The sequence below is a fragment of the Euprymna scolopes genome, chromosome 3 (assembly GCF_053919585.1).
Source record: "Euprymna scolopes isolate OS-2025 chromosome 3, ASM5391958v1, whole genome shotgun sequence".
In the NCBI taxonomy this organism is placed as follows: Eukaryota; Metazoa; Mollusca; class Cephalopoda; order Sepiida; family Sepiolidae; genus Euprymna; species Euprymna scolopes.
This window is the reverse complement of record NC_136484.1, coordinates 32,018,384-32,043,383: the sequence shown is the minus strand read 5'-3', so window position 1 is coordinate 32,043,383 and position 25,000 is coordinate 32,018,384. Positions and strand designations below refer to the sequence as shown.

Here is a 25,000-nt window from a genome sequence, read left to right as displayed (position 1 = left end):
AGTCATCCCATCTTTTTGATTGACTAGCCTTAATTTAAACTTTCATCATTTCCAGTTTGGCGATGAATGCCACGACAAAGACCGCACTTTTTTTTTTTTTTTTCTTTTCAAGCTCTTTTCCTCCTTCGCGATACGGGTTTGAGCCTGCCTGCCTACTGCCACTTTTTTTCATTTTTATTTTTGCTCAACACACACCTCCAAACACCCGGGAAATGCCGGGTACCCAGGCTAGTCTAATATATAAAAGGCACTATGTCTGTCTCCATATTTTCAAACTCTATCTCTCCCGAAACTAAAAGCTGCAGAGCGACTCAAGGGTCCTCAAATGATTGGATCTTTTATGGGTTTTTTTTTTTTTTAAGGGGTCAAAAAGGAGTCAAAATTGAAAAGATCGTTATACATTTTGTACATTCATCTTAGATTATTCTTAATCAGTTCATATGCGTGTCACATTGGTACAGTGGTAACGTCACCAACTTTGAATGCTACAGTTTTGCTTTCGGATTCGATTCTAGCGGATGGCACCCAAATCCTTTTTTTTTTTTTTTTAAGTTTGAAATCACGACTCTAAAATAATATATACGAAATCCAGACAAATTAAAATATCATATTTAAGCATATTTTACGCCCGGGTAAAGCTGGCCACTCTCCCGCTAGTGTTATATATTATTTTTTTTTTTTTTTGGAATCCTTTGAGATGAGGCTTCATCATTTGTGTATTTATTCTCTTGCGAACTGTTGTCCTCATTTTTGTAGTTGTTGTTTCACCACGTTTCGGCCAACTCATCTGATGGTCTTTTTCAGGTGATTAACTGTAACAGGATAGAAATGCTGAGTCTTGTAACTGTATCCCCACTAACTACTGCCTTCCATAGTTGTCTTACCATGTTTTAACCAACTAATTCTCTGACCTGCTTGCGTAGAATGGAAACCGCTATCTTCAGACAATACTCATCTGGAACCGTAGAGACTCAACGTTTCTATCTACTGTGCCATGTCATGGACGTACATCAGAAGCAGACGTGTCCTTGAATTCCGGGCAAAAATACATTGAGAATGGTGGCAACTACATAGAAAATAAGTTCTGAAGCAATCGTTTTAATGGTACCACTCCCGTCTTTGTAACTTTTCATTCAACATTTTGAGTAAAAAAAAAAAAATAAATAAAATAAAATAAAAATAGGTTTTACTTTTGGAATGACCCTCGTATGACAAAGCGTACTTCAAATGCCCATGCACAGCTATCATTCAACGCTAGTAAAAGTCATGGACGTGCATCAGAAGCAGAGATGTCTGTGAATTCTTGGCAAAAATGCATTGAGAATGGTGGTGACTATGTAGAAAATATATTCTGGAGTACAAAAGAGTTGCTTCTTTAATGGTACCACTTCTGTCTTCGTAGCTCTTGAACTTTTTTAATTAAAAAAAAAAAAAAAAATAGGGGACTTTATTTTTAGAATGGCTTTCGTATTAAAACTATTTTAATATAAAATGTATCCGTTATATTTAAATAAAATAAATTGGAAATTTTAAATTTATTCAATTATTCCACATTTTTAGTTTAATATTGATGGCAAGACAGTTGACTGTTTATTTCAAGTTGAGATAGTTGTTTGTTGAAAATTGAATAAAAATGCTCATTGCTTTTTTCATAGTGATAGGTACATTCATTATTTATAATGATCCAAAATTGAGTTTAGCTTTGAAACTTTCATTGCAAGATAAATCGAGGTACTGATCCAAGTTTACGTCGGCATCTTCCGACAGTTTACCAGAAGCAGCTGGAAAAATTGGTGGAAAAAGGTTGACGCAAACACTGCTAGACAAGAAATTTAAAACTCTGAAATTAAAACTTTAGCACAGTAAGATAAGACTTAGCATAAGTTTAATTTCATGAAAGAAATATTTTTACTTTTTTTTTTTCTTTTCGACATCTTTTTTTTTGTTTTTTTCGACAAAGAAATTTTTTTTTTATTAAGATGAAAACCTGGAAACAATTATGAATGAAAATCAAATGTCTTTTTTTTTATACTTAAGGTTTTTTTTTGCAAGAAAACTGTTAATGATATAAGTGTTTTTATTTTTGTTGATTTTATAATCACGGAAACTTTTTTTTTTTTCATGGAAATAACTATGATCGAAGTTGTTTTTTTTTTGTTTTTTTGTTTCCCCCCAATCAATTGTATCAATTAGGAACCTAACTTGAAGTAACCTGAAGAAAAAAATTAATAATTCAAGTTAAAATTAAAAGGAATTTCACTATATCTATATTTGGGGGAGTATTCACTTTCGGATTGCTACTTGAGGTAACATCACTTGGAGAAGGTGCATCATGTTTTCTTTTCTATATATATAAAAGCGAAAATGTGTGTATGTATGCGTGTTTTTGTGTCCGCTAAAAACTTTCGAAAGACAGAACAAAAATTAACAAACTTGATATCATATTGAAGCTCCATCCTTCGCCCGAAAAATATCAAAAAATTGGCCAAAAACGTTAATGTTTTCACCCTGAAATCAACAATTTTCTACAGGGGGTGGGGGTCAACAAAAACCGTCCTCTCGTGACGACGACCGGTTCTACGCATGCGTCAGATGACGTCATGACCTGATTTACTTTAAATAATTGAAGAACTGACTAAATTTCATGTACGTCATGTTAGCTCAGTTGGTTAGCGCGTTGGTTTATTATCTAAACGTATCGTGTGGTGTGAGATGTTTTTTGTTTTTTTTTCGATTTTTTAAATTTAAATATTGAACCAGTGTTATTTAAGCCATTTTTTACGTAACGTTCGTTTTTTCCGTTTTTTTTTTTTTTTTTTTTCCGCTTATCCACCCCCGACCACACACCCCAAAACACCCGGGTACCCACCGATTTTTTAAAATTTTAATATCGAAACCGGCTTATTTAAGCCATTTTTCACATGTTTTTTTTTTTTGTTTTTATTTTTCAGAAGTTTTAACGTTCGTTTTTCTGCTTTCTTTTTTGTTTTTGTTTTTTGATTTTTTACATTTAACATCGTTCGTTTTTTTTTTTTAGGTTAGTTTTTTTTTTTTTTTTTTTTCCGATTTGATTACAAATATCGAAAAATTGACCTTAACTGGGCACTTTTCTACAGGGAGGGTCGGTTTTTTCGCTGACATTTTTTGCAAGTCATTCAACCCTTGACGTCGCATAAAAGGCGTTATTTCGACCGCCTGTGACGTCACAACCACTGTAGGCATATCGGTTCCTCTGGCCCGTTGCAGATTCGAACCTGCTTACTACTCCAATTTTTTTCTTTTTTTGCGCTCGCAATTTTCTTTACCCTTACACACACACTTTTTTTTTTTCGCATCACAGGTTCGAGCTTGCCTGCCTGCCTACTACAACCCTTTTTTTTTTTTTTTTTTTTTTTTTTTTTTTTGCTGCTCAACACACTGCTCAACACAATAAAAACTAATGTGGGTTAGCCATACTGTGAGGATGTTCTATTTGGACTATGAATATCATGTTATTTTGAATTTTTGTTCAGCGTTTAGTTGTAGAGAAAAGTATGCTCATGCCAGTTTGTCCTGCCAAACCCTTGTACATAGAGACCTTAGACTCTTCAGGATAGTGTCTAGCAGGTATTCAAATTGTTTTAGAATAATAAAGTGTACAAGCGTGACTTAGTATTATGAACCAACCTTCGGACTTTTTCTAACTAGTATGCAAAGTATTAAAACAAAAAAAAAAATGAGGGGGGGGTGCAAATAAACAGAAATTTATCTAGACTGATAATTTTTTTTTTTTTTTTTTTTTTTTTTTTTACCTACGAATTATTGCGATTTGCTAACTCTGCCCTTGACTAGAAAATGTAACACTTCTGTGATTTAAAATGTAAAGGATAGTTAAATGTTACTGAAACGAAGAGATGAAAATGAAGGGCCACTAGCTTTGAAGAGCGAGATCTGTTTCGAATGTTGGGCATTCGATTTCCAAAAAAAAAAAACTTCGTAGCTTTAAGGTGTGTGGACTATTTTGTACGTTAGACACTCTATTTTTGAGTGTTTTAAGCATTACATTTTGTATTCCATGTATCAACAAACTTTAACTGTTTTAAGACCAAAACTAGTGCAGACATTGTTTTAATAAATAAATATATTCATTTATAAAAAAAAATATCTGCACTAGTCTTGGTTTTAAAATTGGTAAAGTTTGAATTGTATATAATCTGAGGTTAAACATCCTCCACATCCTTTCCCATTCATTCCTGTGTCTCAACACTAACTCAAATCCACACCTATTGGGTCTAATTTACATACAACCAAATATTATTTTTCACAACATTTGACGAAACTTCCTGATATTAACTCCCTGTGACGCGGAAGACCTGATATTTTCATTGCAAACTTTACTTTTGTATAAGTTGTACCACCTGAAGAGGTTTCTCGTTACTGGTAACTAGCTGACTGAAATACGCTCATGACTGTGTAGTAACATATTACTGCTTATGTAAAAACAAAGCAACGAACGACAGGAGAAACGGGCAATTGCATTTTGGATAGCTGAAAAAAGAATATTTGAGCTCAGTTGTCAGCGTTCATTGCGGTGTTGTTGAAGAGGTGTTTCAATTATTTCATTTTTTAGATTCATATCGATGTATATATTAAAAGAAAAACAACGTATTACAATTTTATTTTTCAACAATGTTTCAAAGTAATATTAAGTTATTGGGTATAAGATTTGTTTTTTTCAATTTCCTTTCTACATATTTTTTGTTTTAAATGTCTGCGTTTTGAATATTGAATTTTTATCCACGATTCTCGCTAAGCAAAAAGATAAAACAAGTGAAGCATGTATGCCCCCACCCCCGTCGTGAGTGCACAGTGAACGAGACATAAAAAATGACTAAGTTCAGCATTTGCTCCCCCGCCGTCAAATCCGGGTGAAAATGGACGAACGGTGCAGTTTTAGACCTTAACATATGTAAATTTGAGTTTTACACCATGCAAAAAAAAACATGATTAAGTTCATCATTTGCCCCGCCCCCATTTAGCCTCAAAAGTCCCCAAGGCCTTAACTAGGTGTATCAGAATTTTTGGGCAAGTCGCCATTGCAAACATTTGATTAAATAGACTCTCCATGTCTACAAGCTTATAACAATATGATAATGTAATTTCAAACCCTAATTTTTATTTCAATAAAATGACCAAAGACCAAAATTTAAAATCATAAAAGGTTCATTAGAAAAATATACAATATTTTTTTTTTCATCAGTTTTCTTTAAAAAAGATTTCACGAAAACAACAAATTTAACTTCATCGAAATCTAATAAATATATATAACTGCCAAAAAATCACTTACCTGTTCAAAATTACCAAGCTATGGGTGCTTCTATTCTTCATGTATAAGAGTTTGTCCATATTTATATATTATATTCTATGTATTTTTTAAATAAAAGGATTTTTAAATCAAGAGTTGCGGAAAAACATCTTTTCGACAGTTGTTTATCTGCCATTAGCAAAACCGGATGTTTGTCAACTTATAATTTGTTATATATGGAAGCATCAAAGTGACAAAAATAATTATTCATGCCATGCAGCCTTATCTCCCTTTTGTATTTTTGACATATTTCATTTCAACTAAAAAGTGGTCAGTATGTGCTACCATATTTGCAAAATAACATTTCATTCATGGATTTTAGTTGATTACTAAAAATTTGCTCTACCAAATTTCCATTTTTTTTATTCTCGTAAAGAAATACATGAATTTTTGATTTAATATATTTTAATTCTTCTTTATCGAGTGAATTTTTTTTTACATATCTAAAAAAAGAAAACATGAAATAGAAAAAATTATCATAATGTAAGCATAACATAAGCTTCCACTTAAAAACAAAAAAAAATCAACGTGGTTTAAAAAAAAAAAAGATTTTACACTTTGGACTTTACAGGTAAATTTCCAAAAAACACTTCTTTTTTTGTTTTAAATTAGAATATTTTATTTATTGATCTTTTATCTTCAATTTGTGATATATAAAACTTTGGTACATAAAAATTAATTATTTAAATTTTAATAGTCATTTCAAAATGGGTGGGGGTGAATTTAAAAAAAAAAACGCTTATCTAAAATATTATATTTGGGTTATTGAAAAGAGCATAAAATTTCACATTGTTTGAACCAATAGAAAAATTTTGATACATTTTTAAAGTTTAAAAATTGAAAATTATTTAACTCATAAAATTCAATTGATTTCATTACGTAAAAAAAAAAATAGCTGCATGAAGGCGCGCCGGCACTTTATAAACACTGTTTTTTTTTTTTTTAAATAATATTTCTATTTTTTAAACAACTTTAATAGTTTATTTTGGAAGTATATTCCATAAAGAAAATAAACAACCCACTTTAAAAAAAAATAAATTACGAGTTTTTTTTATATTTTATTTACAGTTTTGTGTTAGGGGTGTCAAAAATTCCCCCCCAGATTCTGATACACTTAGGCCTTAACATATTTAAATTGGAGTTCAACACCATACAAAACTGCTAAATAGACATGCACAGAAAATTTTGGACAAATATGGTAAAATAGTCTCAAAAATGGAGTGTTTTTATTAGCCCTAAAAGATCCTTTAGGGCACACCCAAGAGTTATCGTGAAGTATAGACAAACAAAATTATATAGAAATCAGTTACAACTTTTCAGAAAGTTTTATAAAAATCCAAGGCATTAATTTTTTTAATAAGCACAAAAGTGTCAATTTTAGCCATTTTAACCCAAAAGGCATCCCTAGAGGGCATCCAGATTTTTCCCTGGAAAATCCATTCTGTTACTTTTTTACGCATATCATGTGTAATGTTTATGCAAAATTTCAAAAAATTCCAAAGCATAGTTATTGAGAAAAGTGCAAACAGACAAATAGACAAGGGTGAATTTATAGGTCCACCCTCCTTTTGTCGGGGGACCAATATTATGGTTTATTAGATATAAATAATAAAAGCAAAGATTTGTTTAAAAATATAATATCCACTTAATATCTTGTTGCTAAGTTTTATATAATATATATATATATATATATCTTTTTTTTACTGCTTGGAACGTGAAGGACTACTGCTTGGAATTGCATCTAACAAGAGACTAGAAAGTTGAGCAATGAGACGTCTGTTCGCATTACATTTAAGCTTTTGCATATTAGTACAGTAAGGGAAGCAGGAAACAGAAGGAATTCCATATTCTAGGAGTCCTGGATAAGAAATTAGTAGAGTAGGAGGTTTTCTGGCATCTAGAGACCTCAACAGTGAAGGAGTTAAATTTTGCTGCTTGTTGAGTTAGTCAAGAGTATGTACGTCGAGGTGGTAGAAGCATTAGTTCATTAGAGCATCTTCCATTAAAGTACTTGTAAAACAAGTACAACATTGCAATGATGGGAAAGAGGTTGAAGCTTTGGGGATAGTGTTGGACCTATTAGATTTTAAACCTTTTCTTTTTAAATTTTTTTTAACCCCATAAAACAGTGAGAGACTAGAGTAGATACACCAGCCCAGATGTGACAACAATATTCCATGCATGGGCAAATTGTAGCTTTGTAAAGATGTAGGATACTCTTGTGTGAGTAATTTCGAAACACACTTTTCACAGCAGTCTTGGCAATGTCCTCAATGTATTTGTTCCAATTAAGGTTGCTTATGAATGTTAATCGAAGGAGTTTGACAATGAGCTCTCAGGTAGCGTGTTATTTGTCATGGTGTAACTTTATGTACCTTTTTTAATTGTTCAGAAAAATCTTCCATAATATTTTAACAGATCCAACATATCGTAGTTGAAAATCTCACAAAGAAACAGGACAGGAAAAAGAAAAGAAATTTGACTGGCATTTTCAGTTTTAAACAAAAAGGCATTTATTTATTTATTTTTATTACATTTTCACCCCAAACAAGGAACATCTAGAAGTGTAAGCCATGTTTAGTTTCAGAAACGTTTCAGATGGTTCGTTGTTCTAAACAAGTCTTGAGAGGTGACTGGTTTGCAGTAGACAGAACAGTTTCCGATGGTTCGTTGTTACACACAAGTCCTGAGAGGTGACTTGTTTGCAGTAGACAGTTCCACAGAGCAAAATATTTGTCGAGACGAAAAAAAAACGTGTGAAATTACTCCAGAAAAGGTTTAATATTTATGAAGCAATTCTGGTTTCTGATTGGTTGGTAGCAGAACTGTAATTAATTCGATTCGTCAGTTCCTAGCAGCATCGTTTATAAATAGAATCGTCCGACTGTGTGGGACCATACCCCATTACAAGTCCAAAATATTGCAACAGAACACTGCCACATTGATGTAAGGGGCTACTATCAGGGACCTAAGTTGCAGGGGTACTATGTAGGGAGTTTAGCAGCAAGATGTCTGTTCACATTATACTTGAACTTCTGCATGTCAGTACAGTTGGGGAAGCAGGAAACCAGAAGAGAATTCCAAAGTCCTGCAGTTCTGAGGAAGAAGCTATTAGAGTAGAAGGCTTTTCTACATCTAGGGATCTCAACTATGTAAGGGTGGGACTTCGCTGCTTGTCAGGGTATTTTTGTTGAGGGAGTACAAGGGCTTGTAGTTCGTCAGAGCATCCACCATTTAAATACTTGTAAAACAAGCAGAGAGATGCATTTTGTCGATGGAGCAGGGGCTGAAGCTTAGATAACAGTTCAGCACCTATCAGGTTGGCGACTCTCTTTTGAACCCTGTCCAGAGGTGATAGACTAGTAGCAGATGCACCAGCCCAAATGTGACAGCAGTACTCCATACATGGGCGAATGGTGGCTTTGTAGAGGTACAGGATAGTTTCAGACGTAAGTAACTTTCTAGCATAGTATAGAGAGCCCACCTTCTTTGCAGCAGCCTTGGCAATGATCTCAATGTATCTATTTCAACTCATGTTTCCTGTGAACATTAAGCCAAGGAGCTTGAACGAAGTGCTTTCAGGTAAAGTATCTCTAGCCATAGCTATTGGTGGTTGGTAAGGTTTCATGTAATTATTAAAGGAGATGAGCTTTGTCTTAGCAGCGTTGAACGTTACCATCCATTTTTCACCCCATTCCGCTACAGACTAAAGGTTTTCCTCTAGGATTCCAGCCATTACCTTAGATATGTGCTCATTAGTTTTCCTCACGTGCCTGCTATAGAGCGTGGTGTCATCAGCAAATATACCCATCTCAGAGACAATTTAATCAGGTAAGTCATTTATGAATATCAGAAATAATAAAGGTCAAAGGATCTATCCCTGAGGTACACCCACATTTATATCAAATTCTTTGGACATATGCTCATCAAGGACAACCTGGATTCTTCTGTCATTTAAGAAGGATCTAATTATGCTAAGTATTCGTCCAGTAATACCATAGGATTTTATTTTCATGAGAAGACCATCATGCCATACCTTGTCAAAAGCCTTAGATATATCTAGGGCTACAGCCCTCCCTTCTCCTGCCTTATCCAGTGCTTGGTATAATCGTTCAGAGATTAGTTAGAATATCTGCAGTAAAACAGGCTTGCTTAAATCCATATTGATGGTCAAACAGAAGTTTAGAAGCTGTAAGGTGGTGGATTAGAGCTTGATTCATTAAGGACTCAAATATTTTGGCGAAAAGAGGGAGGAGGCTAATTGGGCGATAATTTAATAGATCAGTTCTTTCACCAGAGTTTTTGTAAACTGGTACCACAGAAATAGTTTTCCAGCAGCCAGGAAAACAAGATTTGTTAAAGAGTTTAAAGAGAACTGGAGCAACCTCAGCGGAGCATTTTTTTAATAACACACCAACAATGCCTTGCATCTTGTTTTAAACAGTTCACTTTTCGCATCTACCTGCTTTTTTAAGATGCTCTCGTCACTTATGTGTCGCTGGCTGTTACTTTTTGGCCATGTCTCAAACATGTTTTCCCTTGCTTCTCTGGATGCATGTGACTTTTCGTCTCTGCTGTGAAATCCTCCACGTGTCTCCTAATGTTTTTTTTTTTTTCCATGCTTTTCCAGTCCCACACGTTATTTTTTCTCTGCTGTGGTGTCACACTATGCAGCCGGCTTGCTCATTTGCATATGTTAGCTGTCATACACACTAGCAGCTCTTACAATCGCAATTGTTGCTTGAGAAGGGTTTTTGTAGTTATGGCACAATCACATTTGCACACTGGTTCTCACCAGATCATAAAGTTAAGCAACGATGAGCTTGGCCACGACTAAATGGGTGACTATTTGGGAAGGCTAGACGCTGTATATACTGCGCCAAGTCGTAGAAATTTCCAGGTTGGTATCTGAGGTGTGTTTAACTCACTGAGGGAGAGCCACCTCCAAATAAAGACAGAAACCAACAGAAAACTACTGTCTTTACTTGTCCTCCCAACATTACCATGGCTCTACAATTTGGAGAGCCGTGGTTGCTAATATTAAGGCAGCAGGGCCACTGATGAAAGGAAAGAGGTTTAGTCTTAGTAGCATTAAATGTTACCATGCATTTATGGTTCCATTCTATTACAGATTGAAGGTAGCTTTCTAGGGTAAGTGCCATTCCTTGAATATGTGCACATTTTTCCCCCTCTCAGGTCTATTATAGAGAGTGGTGTCATCATCAAATATACACATAGTTAGGCTATCCAGTATCACCAGAGATACTTATTTCTGGAAAGTATGTAGATTACAGAAAAAAATAAATTTAAAATGCAACAATATAATATTGAAATTGAATGTTTTGTTTTTTAGGATGAAATCAGCACAAAAAATAATCACGCCTAATTAAAATTCACGTTGAAACTTTGTTTCTAAGTCTATCTTGTATTGTGGCATGTTCCCGCCATAGATGATATTGTGGTTAGAGTTCTCCATAGGCTTTGGTTCATTGTTGGTCTGATTCCTCTGAAGACATCACATGATTTTGAACTTGGCAGAATACATGGGGTGGGTTGCCATTACCTTCGCCAGCACAACGGCATCTGATTCGCCTGTTTGCCCCTATCCGTTGTCCTTAGATCATCCGCATAGCTGCAATGAATAATGTAACTCTTAATACCATAGAACCGTTAATCTGCTAGAGATTCATCCTCCTTCATCGCCATCCAACGTCCTGCTGCCAACATCATCAGAGTTACCTTCTCCTAGATGCATGTCTTAACTAAGATTAGGGGTGCATCCCTCCCAGTGAATTAATGCTCCTCCCGATACCAACCTGGAAATTTCTTATAACTTGGCGTGGTACATACAGCACCTAGCCTTCTCAAATGGTCACCCATCTGGTACTAGTCAGGCTCATCGTTTCTTTGGTGATCTGGCGGGAACAGGCATGTCAATATGATTGTGGCGTATGTTTCTAAGTAGAACATGTTAACTTCTTTAGCAAATTAGTTTTTTATCCACTGAATGTTGTTTAAATCCAGAATAGATCTTTGAAATTGTTTATTATTAAATTGGTATCCAGTAAATTGGGGTGTGTTATTAGAATTTCTGACTGAGGATAAGAACTCCTTCGCCTTCCTTTATTTATGACTAACTAGCAGGGAGACCCAATGTTGCCCAGGATTGAATTAGGATCAACAAATTTTCCATGCTTTCAATCCTTTTATTAGTATTGAAATCTGTAAAATTGCCAATTTTTCAATCAAATCGATTGATTGCCTGTTCTAGTGAAGGACTCACCATGGTGCATTAGGAGGAAAGTTCACATGCCTACCCCCCAGTGACTTACTACACAATATATTGTCTACATTGCACTGTAAAGAACCTGCTGATTTTATAAAATTGTTTTTGATATAATGGCTTGAATTAAAGTTTAAAATGCAAGTTAAGTATTATGGTTCAATTGTGCTCTAAACAAAACATTCATTTCGAACGCATCTGTCTTATCAAAGAACCTAGTATGTGTGGTAATAAAACTTCTAAAATACCCTTGTGATGTTAGGCTGTATCAGATTGTCAATTTTAGTCAAAATCGGACTTTTGGTACTTATCGGGGACATTCTGAAAAAAAATCTATCTAAGAACACTTGGACAAGTTGAACCAGCTTCCTCCAAAGAAGGAAATGTCAAGGGAATATTAAATTTATAATCGGTCTCTAATTGCATGTATATTCCGGTACATGATAACGTTAGATTTTTGCAGGGAGATGTCAACGATCTACATACAGCACCTGGTATTTGCAAGTTGCCACCCATCTATTAGTGACCAGGCTCCATGTTACTCATCTCTAGTGATCTAATGTATGTCAATGTGATTATGCCATATATTAAGAAATATTGATCAGGATTAAATATAAAAGTCGACAGAATCGATTAAAAAATAATTTTTTTTATGTATAACACAATATTTGCTTTATATGGCTGACAAAAAGATTCTTTTATGTACAAGAGTACAAGACAATCTTTATAAGATATAGGTATCGATATGGCTTTCTAAAAAAAATATAACTTAAATTTCAACACTGTACCTGGTAAACCATAACATCTTATTGCATAAAGGTCATCAAGATTAGTGTAAATGGCAAATTGTCCTCATTCATAAACACTTATAAGATTTCTTTAACGAGTAGTTAACAATCGAGATTTAACCTTTATGAAAAAGCTAGGTGAAGTGCTCATCTCGCTGTCGATTCAAGATAATTGGTTAAATATTAATTTTTTTCATTAAAACTATTCATCTATTAAACTAGTAGGGCTACCTGGTGTTGCTTGTATCTCTATATCAGTGCCCCCTAACCTTTTTACCTTTGTGGAATCCTTCTAATGATAGTGACGTCTCATCGTTGTTGGATGATTTCTTGTATTCGAGAATTTCAATTTCATCTTCTTTTAGTGTTTAGCTCACAGATGGCTTCTCTGCCCATGCAGATTCTAAGCTCAGATAGGTCTGAGAAGGTAAGCAAAAGTTGGCAGGGGTGGGTATTATTCTGCTCAGTTTTTTTTTTTTTGCTTGCCTCTTTATCTTCATCAGTCTTCTCCCTTCTATATCATATTGTTTGGTACTGAATATGATGGATCAGTGCCACAGGTGCCGGTATTGGGCTGTATTTTTCCAGGTGTGAATGTCAAATCCAGTATTTTTCAGGGTGGTTTTAAATTGTTCTTTGTATTGTTGAAGAGGGCGGCCGATGGGTCTTTTTCCTTCGGCTCGCTCTGAGTACAGTGTTTGTCGAGGGAGCCTGTTCTCATCCATTCTGAAGACGTGCCCCAAAAACGGAGCTTCTGCCTCATGTTAGTAGTCTCTGGCTCTCTCAAGGACGCTTGTGTTGGTTACATAGTCATACCATTTGATGTTCAATATATCTCAAAGCTTTTACTGATGGAATTTTTCTCGTTTGAGATCATGGTATTACTCACCCCCCAAATAGGTGATTTTTTTTTTTTTAATTAAAAAATTTTTTTTTCTTTTTCTTTTTTTTCTTATTTTTTTTATTACTCACCTTCACTTCATGCCTAGAAGATTTATAAGATGTTGGTTCACATTACATTTAAACTTCTGCATACTAGTACTGTCAGTAAAGCAGGTAACAGGAAGGGAATTCCAAAGGTTAGCTGTTCAAGGGAAGAAACTATTAGACAGTTTTCTGGCATTTAGGAACCTCATGGTCTTATGACTATAAAAAGGGACACTACTCTACCTCCTTACCTACTAAAAAAAGAAAATATTATAATCTCTGGGGGTATGGCCTCATGATCACAGAACAGATATTACATTATCGCCATTAACACAAAAAGGTGATAATGTCTAAGATTGTTACATCATAATGACACGGACAGTACCCTACCCCTTTCCTTCTCTCCTAAAAAGGTTTTGGTAACCCTTGGGAGTATGATCTCCTGATCCCAGATCAGATACGACATTATCACTCTTACCATAAAAGGAGATAATGCCTGGGAGTATGGTCTGATGACCACAGGTTTGCATTATCACTAACATTATCACAACTACCAAAAAAGGTGATAAATCCTAAGAGGATAGTCTCATAACTACAATAAAAGCACACTATGCCCCCCCCCAAATAGGGGTTAATGCATGAATATAAAAAGGGACAGTACACTATCTCCCTCCACTCAAAAAAAAAAAAGATTTAGGTAATCCCTGGGAGTATGATCTTATGACCACAAAACAGATATTACATTATCACTACTAATACCACAAAAAGTATAATGCCTGGGAGGATATTTATGACAACAAAACGGACACTACTCTACCCCTTTCCCTCAAAAATGGGTTTTGGTAATCCTTGAGACTATGGTCTCATGACCATAGAAGAGATACAACGTTATCACTACACTAAAAAAAAAAAAAAAAAAAAAAAAAAAAGGAAATAATAATGCCTGGGAGGATGAATTATGTCATTTCCTGAAGATTTTAAATGATGACCCAGCGGTTTTATTAATTAATATATAAATATATTTTTTTTTATTACATAATAACATTAAAAAATCCAGGCAAAAAAACGGACCTCTTTCCTGACAAAAACAGCCCAGTTCATAGAATTAATTTCTTTTTTTTTTTCTAAACTTTAGATATTATACATCATACATCTGAAGAATCAACGATAAAGGCAATACTAAATTTATAGTGGTCAGTTTTGTATTTTTTACTTTTAGCTGGACATACAAACACACAAACATAGACATTTACTCTATATTGCCCAGCTTGGGTGCCTGGCATTGCTCGGGTGTTTGGAAGTGTATGTTGAGCAAAAAAAAAAAAAAATGGTAGTAGGCAAGCAGGCTCGAACCTGTACCACAAAGAACATGGAAAAAAAAACGCTGACGTCTTTGCTGTTGCGCCCATCGCCAAACCGGAAGTAATGTAGGTTTAAATTAAGGCTAGACAATCGAAAAGAGAGAATGACTTTCGAAAATATCGGCGAAAAAAAAGCGACCCCTTCCTGTAGAAAAGTGCCCAGTTGAGGGTGAAGGAATTAATGTATTTGGCCAATTTTTTAAATTTGTCATCCAAAGGGTTCAAAATGAGACCGATCTCGTAAAAATCTGTCGCCTCTGTCGAAAGTTTAGGCAGATATACAAACATACATACATACATTTAAACAGGCAAGTGAGATTTATATTATAGATAACGTTTTTTTTGTTGTTGTTTTTTGTCTTTAATTCTTTAATTAATTTGTTATTTACTGTTATTGTGGGATTGCTAATGTTTTTTTTTTTTTTTTTTTTTTCAGTCCAAAAAGCATTATGTTTGTGTTCCGACAGATACATCCGTTGAAGATGTAGCAGACTTCATGGGTCTCTACTGGAGAATGAGGAGTCCTAAAATTGTTTTGTCTGTCGTTTCTGGAATCAAACATTTCAAAGGCTGGAAAAACCCGAAACTTAAAGAGCAATTTCAAAAAGGCATCATAAAAGTAAGTTCGTTTTTCTTTATTCCACAGTTTATAAAAGAACATAAGTATTGTTCTGGTTTCTAGAATAACAGGTTGGATAGAAACGATAAGTGTGCACCATTTTGTGGTGTAATGGCTGACTAATGAGACGTAAAAAAATGTAGAAATAAAACCGATGAAAATAATTTTTTGGAGATAACAATTTAAGATGATTTGTTTAAAATATAATACAACAGATGATTAAACTATGACTGTGAATTTGACATGTATTGCTAGACCATGCCTGTAGTGTCTATATTATGTAATACTAGACTATTTTTTACCCATTGGGTCAGTATATGTTATAGCTAGCTATAGAATAGCGAGTATACAGAATTAATGTATAAAAAATGCAAGTGAGTATACAGAATTAATGTATAAATGCGCGAAAACAAACATGGCAACCAGTGAAAACAATACGTAATTTCGTGTACATGCGCAAAAAATTGAATGCGCACACATGCAAAAAATTGAATGCATGCACTCACGAAAACAAACATGGCGACCAGTGATAACAATATGGAATACATTGGATAATGAAGGTCTTAACATCATTGCCCTAGATTAAATGAAAAAACCTTTATAGAAGAGGAGTGTAATCCTTTGTAAAAAAAATGAAAAGAAAAAAATTAGGAGGGAGTGTGCATTGTACATATCCACCAGTTTTTTTTTTTTTTTTTTTTTTTTTTTTGTGTGTGTTAACAGCCTTAAAAATATCGGGAAATAATAATTAACTGATTAAGTCATTTTAACGGTGAGACCTTTTCAAAGCTAATCTTTAAAAAAAAAAATATTAAAAGTCCCCCCCCACACACACACACACGTTTTGAAGTGTTTTTATGTATTTTTAAGATGTTTGGAACTCATGATCCCATCCTATTTCCCCTTTCTGTCCCACCGTTGCCACCAAACTTGAAAAAAATACTAACGATTGCATGTCTCACTACGTCACTAAGAAGTGGGGTATCATTTTACGTTAAATTTATATAGGAAAGTGATCCTCTGTGCTAAAATGTTAAATTTTAATTATTAAAAAAAGGAATTCCTTTTATATTATCTTTAAAGGCCATTGAAATGTATTAACCCAAAAAAGTAGATTTTGATTTTGATTTCTACACTGGGTTGGGTCGTAAAAAAACCCAAATACTTTTTTAAATATATAACTTGATCAAGTATTTTTTTTTTTTTTTTACATTAGAAAAACATATTTGCTTTAATTTTTGTTGCAAAACAATTCCAACTTGTAATAAAATATACAAATAGAATAATCATAAATAAATAATTTTGCACACAAAAACATTTTTTTTTTTTAAATCAAGTTTTAATCACGCACAACTTGGGTAAAGAAAATATTTTTAAAAATATGTAGGCATACCGGAACAATCGGCACCCTCCACCTTAGAATGTTTTCCTTTTCATCTTTTTACAACTATTTCTGCAGATTATTGGACACTAAGCTACCAGATTATTAAAAAAAAATTGAAAAAAAATCAATATTTAAAAATTTGGAAGGGCTTCAGTTTCACATACAACGTTCTAGTAAATCGATCCCCCATTTTCAGAACCGATTTACAACCCTGACTTCATGTTGTTCCCTCCGCCATTGTAATTATTATTTTTATTTTTTTTTTTTGCAACTTTACTTTGAGTTAAGTTTGGTCTGCCCCCCCCCATTATTTTTTATTTATTTACAACCTTTTAAAGGGTGTTTTTGCATTTAATGACCTTGCACTATTTTTTAAAATAGTATTTGTCTACCTGTTGGCCCTTAAAGGGTAAGATGAAAAATGTTCAAAATAAGTGGTTTTGATATTAAATTGTTTTTTATTGCCTTAAGAAAACATTTTTTTTTTTTTTTGAGTGGAAAAAAAAAAAAAAAAAACTTGAGAAGCCTCCAAAGCACTACCACAAGCACTAATTAAATTAAGGCGGCCCTATTAAAAGCACTACTAAAACCAAGTTTCTATCTCCTCCCCTCCTTGAAGAAAAAATATTTTTTTGAATAAGGCCTGAAAAAAAATAAATTGTCAGAATTCACAGAAGCGCTACTAAAAGCAGTAAATATGGTTATAAATATGATTATAGTTATATATTGTATATTTATATTTAAATCGTTTTTAACTCAACAAGGTTAAATTACATTTATTTGTAAGGAAAACACATTAAAATAAGTTAAAACACTAAACTATTGTTGACCTTGTATATGCTTTAAATAGCAGCTGTGGCTTTTAATATCTGACTTGAGACAGGGCAGCCATGAAATAGGTAAGCAGACAAATTTTTGGAAACTGGAAGTCAGAACCCGGACGGACAGTTTAAGCGCCCAAGCAAGTAAGCTGATCGGAGTCTTCTGATTATATAGATAGATATCTATTCTCTCATGCAATGTTTCTTCCAAGGGCAGATAATTGTTCACTGTCACTTGACAAGTATAGATAATTTCCAAACTTATTTCCCTTTAAACAGTAATATCCTTGGATTGAATATGGTTGATTGTGCAGTATAGTTGAATAAAGAGTGTTAAGACAAAGCAAATTTACAGCAAATGACTTTTACAAAACACAAGAAAATTTCATTTTTAGAATTGTATAGCTTTGTAGTTTTAACTTTTTATTTTTTTTTATTTTTCAGATTTTGTATTGTTGCCTCGGAGGCTTGTAAAATAAAAAAATGAGCGAACAAAAACAAATATATTGATCTGCCTCTAAAAAGAGAAACATTTTACAGTAAAAACAATATGAAAAAAAAAAACAAGCTCCTATCTTTATATCATCAACGCTCTGACCCCCATCTGGCATCAATTGAAATGGATGGCTCTCGTCTTGGGGAGGCCCCATGTTTTGACAAGCTTCTGGGTCTGATCTGAAATGGAACACGTACATCAGGTCTGTTGCCAAGGTCGTTGGGAGGATGGTGGGATCCTTCTATCGCTCCAGAAGACTACTAATGCAATTCTCTATCTGTATAAAAGCCAAGTAGGTCAAAGGATGGAGTACTGCTGCCACATCTGGGCAGGAGCTGCTAAAAACAGCCTATCCTGCCTTCACAAAGTACAAAATAGACTTTGTGGCTTAGTGGGGGATGCCCTTTTCTCTTCTCTGCAGCCTCTCTCCCACAGAAGAGACATTGCGAGCCTGTCTTTGTTTTATCGTTATTTTCATGGCAAGTGCTCATCTGAGCTCCAATCTCAGGTCCCCCCTTTGCCAATCTTTCACGAAAAACACCTATCTAACTGAAACCACTGTCATTAATTTTCCTCACTCTTTATCTGTGCCTAAATCCAAGCGTAGATTCCATGAGCAGAGCTTCTTTCTTAGAAGTGCACGATTGTGGAACTCTCTTCCGTTTGCTTGTTTTCGACCTGACTACAACTTGGATGTCTTCAAGTCCAACATAAACAAATTCCTGACAAACCGCCCCCTTAAGTAAGACACTTTATCAAATCTCCAATACTAACGATTACTACGATACTATCCCATTGATTTCTGTACACGAAATAACCCTTATCCCCAAGTGGCTTCCGGGCCTTGATAAGTGATGACCTCCATGTAAAAAAAAAAAAAAAAAAAAAAACTGAAGTAGACTTGTTATAATATCCTTCCTTAAAATTGCGTTGATCTGGGTAAAAATTGAAAGAATTGACGAATAAAAACATACAAATAACTAGCATTGCCTAGGATTCAATGATTTCAAAATCTATTTTGTAAATATGTTTATACAAAGCTAAGGCGGATAATTCGTAACAGCACACTATAAAGGATTATCTCTTTTCTTTTAATTATCATATTGTATAAATCCAACGATTCTATTGTTGGCATTAGTTTCTCCCAATATTTTCCTAGTCAAAATTCTTTGTAGAAAAGACATTGGATGCATACGGAAGTGACCACGTGAAGGTTGCGAACATCCTAAGTGAAAATGATTTTTGTGGAATGAACTGGATTCGAACTTGGAACACCCAGGTTGTCAATCTGTATCATTAACCACTGTCACATCTTATTATGACGTCTGTTTAATGACGTTCAATTGCCTTACCAATGTCAGGATATTCACACATTTTTATATTCACAGCTTGACTCTTTCACATGTTTCGGAGTTTAATCACCTGGGGAGTTTTAGCCGGACACTTGGGCGGCATCAGTACTATAGTCATCAGAGTGAATGGTCTAATAACTAAGAGAGTAGAGATAGACATAAAGTAAAGGCAATGTAACTAATATAAAGATGTTACATGGTCTTGTGATTTGTTGACTTCGAATAGTCAAATAATTGTATTTTTTTTAATTAAAATGCTAATCAACGATTTTCCATAATTTTATGTACACCAATATTGGTCTGTTCGCACTTTTCTCAATAACTAAGCCTTGGAATTTTTTGAAATTTTGCACAAACATTAAACATGATATGAGTAAAAAAGTAACGGAATGGATTTTCCGGGAAAACTCCAATTGCCCCTTAGGGGTGCATTTTGGGTTAAAATGGCTAAAATTGACACTTGTGCTTATTAAAAAAAAATTGATGCCTTGGGTTTTTATAAAACTTTCTGAAAAGTTGTAACTAACTGATTTCTGTATAATTTTATTTATCTATACTTCACGATAATTCTTGGGTGTGCCCCAGGGGCTTTTTAGGGCTAATAAAAGCACTCCATTTTGGGGACTATTTTACCATATTTGTCCAAAATTTTCTGTATATGTCTATTTAGCAGTTTTGCATGGTGCTGAACTCAAGTGTAAATATGTTAAGACCTTGGGGATTTTTGGGGCTAAATGGGAGGGGGGGAATGATGGGCTTAATCATTGTTTTTTTTTTTTTTTGCATGGTGCAGAACTCAAATTGGTCCCCCGATTTATTGGAGAGGGACCTATGTTTTCAGTGGCATCTGTGCTTCCGTGCATTCATGCGTCCATTATTCTGGACTATTGCCAAACTAAAACTAAAGATAAATCGTTTTTTTTTTTTTTTTGTAGCTTATTTTAGTTTTGTATATGCAAACATATATAATAGTTTATAATTTCTTGTTATTTTCATAAGTATGCATACACAAATCAGAATTAATAAATTTTTTTAATTATTAAATAGAACATTTTGATAGAAGATTCATAAATTAATGTAGATAGTTAATACGAATAGTTGGGTGTAGTGACTTTGATAAAATTCAAAATGGCGTAATGGAAACATATTAAAGGTATATGCAGCTTCTCTTCCAATTTTCGGATTTTAATCATATCAAATCACACTTCATTTCCTCTTGACGGATTGATTGTTGCTATTTCTTCTGATGAGTTAAGGGAATAATAGATTCACTGATTGATATAATAATTAAGTGATTGATTTTGCGCTACGAATCAGATACTGTCAAGAATTGTATAAGTCAACTGAATTAAAGGAATAAATTATAAGATGGTCAACATCATGAATTTTGGAATATGGTTTTTGTCATTTATTCTCTATATTGTTCTGTAATTACATTGAGCTTAAATAAGGATTGGTATATAAGAAAATATATATCTACAGAAATATATATTTATAGATAGATAGATAGATAAAAATAAAAGTCATTAAATAAAAATAAAAAAATAATTGAAAATAAAAGATTATGTTCATGATTAAACGTTGGTGAACAAGATTATTTGGTATTATTAGATCAGGCTGTCTGAAGATAGTGGTTTCCTGACCAAAAAAGCACAAAATATTGATGTTATTGTTTTTTTTTTCCTTTCTTTTTGTAAAACTTGATTCATTTTTTTCTATTTTTCCAATCAATTTTCCTCTACAAAACCACCAAACCAAACCAAACACTATGAATAAATATTTGAAGAAATAAATAATGTTTAAGCAAAAACAACGTTTACCAAAATGACTGGATTCAACATTATATAACCCGAAAAGAGTTGATATGCCATAAAACGAAACGACCAAACCAAACATCATCAATAAGTATCTTAAGATATAAGGAATTTGAAATATGAAAAAAATCTTTTACCAAAATGACCATTTTTGTATTAAATATTAAAAGAAAAAAGGCGGGAGGTTGATATGCCATAAAACAATCAAAACAAACGTCATGAATAAACATTTGAAGATATAAGAGCATGAAAAACTTTTACCAGAATGGTTGAATTCGGCATTACATGATCCGAAAAGGGTTGATATGCCGTAAAAAAAAACGACTAAATACATTTGTATCGAATATGGTTGGATGGCAGAAGAGATTGTGAATGTTATATTATTATTATGGATGGCATTTTGGGGCATCATTTGAAATGTAATGAGAGAGTAAGTTAATAAAATGTATCATTTTCTAAATGAATCTGTATAAAGCACAGTGTGTTAAACAGTTTTCTACATTTTTGTATCCTTTTCATTTCATTAGATATTGCCATCCACTCTCCTTTCATAGTTTTCATGTAATATTTGTGTTCATAAGAGTGTTATTAATGCAGCCAATTAAAAAAAAAAGTTATCTTTTTAATAATGTCTGCTAAAAAAGAACTCTGCAAAAACCAAAGCTTGTTTTGCTGTGTTAGTCTGTTCTGGTATTAATAGCAACGAAATCGATTGTTTCAATGAAATGTTTTCAAGGATTCTTTTAATGAATTCTGCCAAGAGACATAATTGATCATTCCCATTTATCAAAATATAAATGCCGCCATTACCGTTAGCAGAATTACATCACTGAACACAGAAGCTGCTGGAAATGCTATTATTAATTAGGTGGAATTATACGGTTTGGAATTTATAAATAACTGAATGATTTGTATAAAAAAAATATCTAGATACACATAATTAAAATGGTCATTAGAGTTATTAAAGATAATTGTATGCTTATTGAAGATGACTTGGCAATTGTATATTTATTAAAGATAACTTAGTAAAGATAATTGTATAGTTATTAGAGATAACTTAGTAAAGATAATTGTATAGTTATTAGAGATAACTCAGTAAAGATAATTGTATGGTTATTAAAGATAACTTAGTAAAAATAATTGTATGGTTATTAGATAGATAGTTGAACTGAAAAAGAGGTATTGCAGTTTAAAATGTATGCTAGAAACCACACCATAATAATTAGTTAAAAACTAAATCAAACCATTCGGTATTGTGCTTACTTTTTCCAAACGGCCATATCCAAGGAAATACTGTGAAAATGTCTCTTATTTCAATAAACTTTTAATATTTGTCCGATTAACGAAAATATACAAATATTTAATCACTATTCTTATTCGAATGGGTGAAATAATTTTTTTTTATTCGAATGGGTGAAAATCCTGAGCCTTCTATCATGTCTGAAAGTGACACAATGTTCAATGAGCAAGATCGGAAATGCGTCACTTTACAACTCGTGCTCTCTACTGACCACAGTGATGACAGTAGGACCATTTCCAGCACCCTCAAAATGCATCGCTAGATTTCTACGAATAACAGAGACATGCCCAGGGTGATGGCCATTGTTGTGGTTCCAAGTGAGAGCCATATCTTGCCACCTCACATCTTCAAAGTTGGCTTGTAGAAAACTGCCCAGTTGTGGATTTTCGGCCAATTTTTCAATATTTGTCGTCCAAAGGGTTGAGCTTCAAAAGGATATCGATCTCGTCAAAATCCGTCACCTCTATCAAAAGTTTTAGGCATACATACATTCGTACATACATACATACATACATACATTTAAACAGACAGGTGAGATTTATATCACAGATAACATAGTGAGAGAGAGAGGTACTTATGGTAAGCACAATTTTTCTTAGAACTTAATTAACACATTTTGTCCTTGAACACTTCCACAAAGTCTGAGAAATAGACTTTACCTACCACCCTCTCTGTATATTCACCTTAATATTATCGACTTTCTGTCCTCATGATTCTCACTAATACGGATAGGGTCAATCCTTTGATCTCTGTTGACCTTTCTCATTATAGCACGTCCTACTTATTCACTAATATGTACTAGTCAGCATATTTATAACCAAACCTATCCACTCTGATGTTTAATAATCGAGACATGTTTAAAAAAAACTTTCCTGTCTATATTAATACTGAGGTTCCTTTTCCAGTTTTTAAGATGTAAATCATTCTTTTTACAATTTTCCTTGTATTTCTAGTTCTTCAGATTCAAATGGTTGTCTATATTTTTTCCTTTTAGGCTGCCAACACTACAGAACTATGGATAATAACAAATGGAGTAGATGGGGGTATTGCAAAGACCATCGGAGATGCGATCCATGAAGAGAAAATTCACAGGATTAGCAACCGTGTTCAACAGGCCTACTCATCAATACGTTCTGATTCATCTCTCAAACTTCCAAAACTCACTTGCATCGGGATGATGCCAAAGAATTGTATTACATATGAAAATTCCTTTGATGGCTTGGTAAGAAAAAGATGATCACTTTTATAAATATAAAAACTTCTGTTGTGATTTTAAAACAAATAACACAACTCATTCTTATAAAAAAAAGAAAGTATTTGATCAAAGATGTTTGCTTATGGCAGGTGGACATACTGATACTTGAACTGTGTTCTGTGTTAGAGAAAAAGGTTCATTGCTTAAGGAAAATTTAAGTTCAGCTCCATTCCACTATATCTCTGTCTTCCTTCACTCTACTTCTCTCTTCTTCCCACCTCTCTCTACTGATCCCTCGTTCCCCCTCTCTCTATTGATCCCTCGTTCCCCCTCTCTCTACTGATCCCTCGCTCCCCTCTCTCTATTGATCCCTCGTTCCCCCTCTCTCTACTGATCCCTCGTTCCCCCTCTCTCTACTGATCCCTCGCTCCCCCCTCTCTCTACTGATCCCTCGCTCCCCTCTCTCTACCTGATCCCTTGCTCCCTCTCTCTCTACTGATCCCTCGCTCCTCTCTCTCTACTGATCCCTCGCTCCCTCTCTCTCTCTACTGATCCCTCGCTCCCTCTCTCTCTACTGATCCCTCGCTCCCTCCCTCTCTACTGATCCCTCCCTCCCTCTCTACTGATCCCTCCCTCCCTCTCTACTGATCCCTCCCTCTCTCTACTGATCCCTCCCTCTCTCTCTACTGATCCCTCCCCTCTCTCTCTCTACTGATCCCTCCCTCTCTCTCTCTACTGATCCCTTTCTCCCTCTCTCTCTACTGATCCCTCCCTCTCTCTCTCTACTGATCCCTTTCTCCCTCTCTCTCTACTGAGCCCTTTCTCCCTCTCTCTCTACTGATCCCTTTCTCCCTCTCTCTCTACTGATCCCTCACTTCCTCTCTCTCTACTGATCCCTCACTCTCTCTTCTATTTTTCTCTCTACTTCTCTCTCTCTACTTCTCTCTCTCTCTCCTACTTCTCTCTCTCTCTACTTCTCTCTCTCTCTCTTCTCTCTCTCTCTCTCTCTACTTCTCTCTCTCTCTACTTCTCTCTCTCTCTCTACTTCTCTCTCTCTATCTCTACTTCTCTCTCTACTTCTCTCTCTCTCTCTCTCTTCTCTCTCGCCTCCCTTTCCTCTCTTCTTTCTCCCCTCTCTCTCTCTCTCTCTCTCCTTCTCTCTCTCCCGTCTCTCTCTCTTCTCTCTCCCCTCTCTTCTTCTTCTCTCCCCTCTCTCTCCTTCTCTCTCTCCCCTCTCTCTCCTTCTCTCTTCCCTTCTCTCTCTCTCCTTCTCTCTCCCCTCTCTCTCTCCTCCTCTCTCTCTCTCCCTCTCTCTC

The 25,000-nt window shown here is 34.4% G+C and overlaps 1 protein-coding gene across 1 annotated transcript in view; it reads left to right on the top strand.

Annotated features, from left to right (window-relative positions):
* LOC145254538 (transient receptor potential cation channel subfamily M member-like 2) overlaps window positions 1-25,000 on the top strand; it is a 401,110-nt gene that overhangs the window by 192,257 nt on the left and 183,853 nt on the right. Inside the window, exons 3-4 of the mRNA XM_080113067.1 lie at window positions 15,140-15,322; window positions 23,484-23,711. Of these exons, the coding sequence (XP_079969193.1) occupies window positions 15,140-15,322; window positions 23,484-23,711 (411 nt within the window). The remainder of the gene's footprint in view (window positions 1-15,139; window positions 15,323-23,483; window positions 23,712-25,000) is intronic.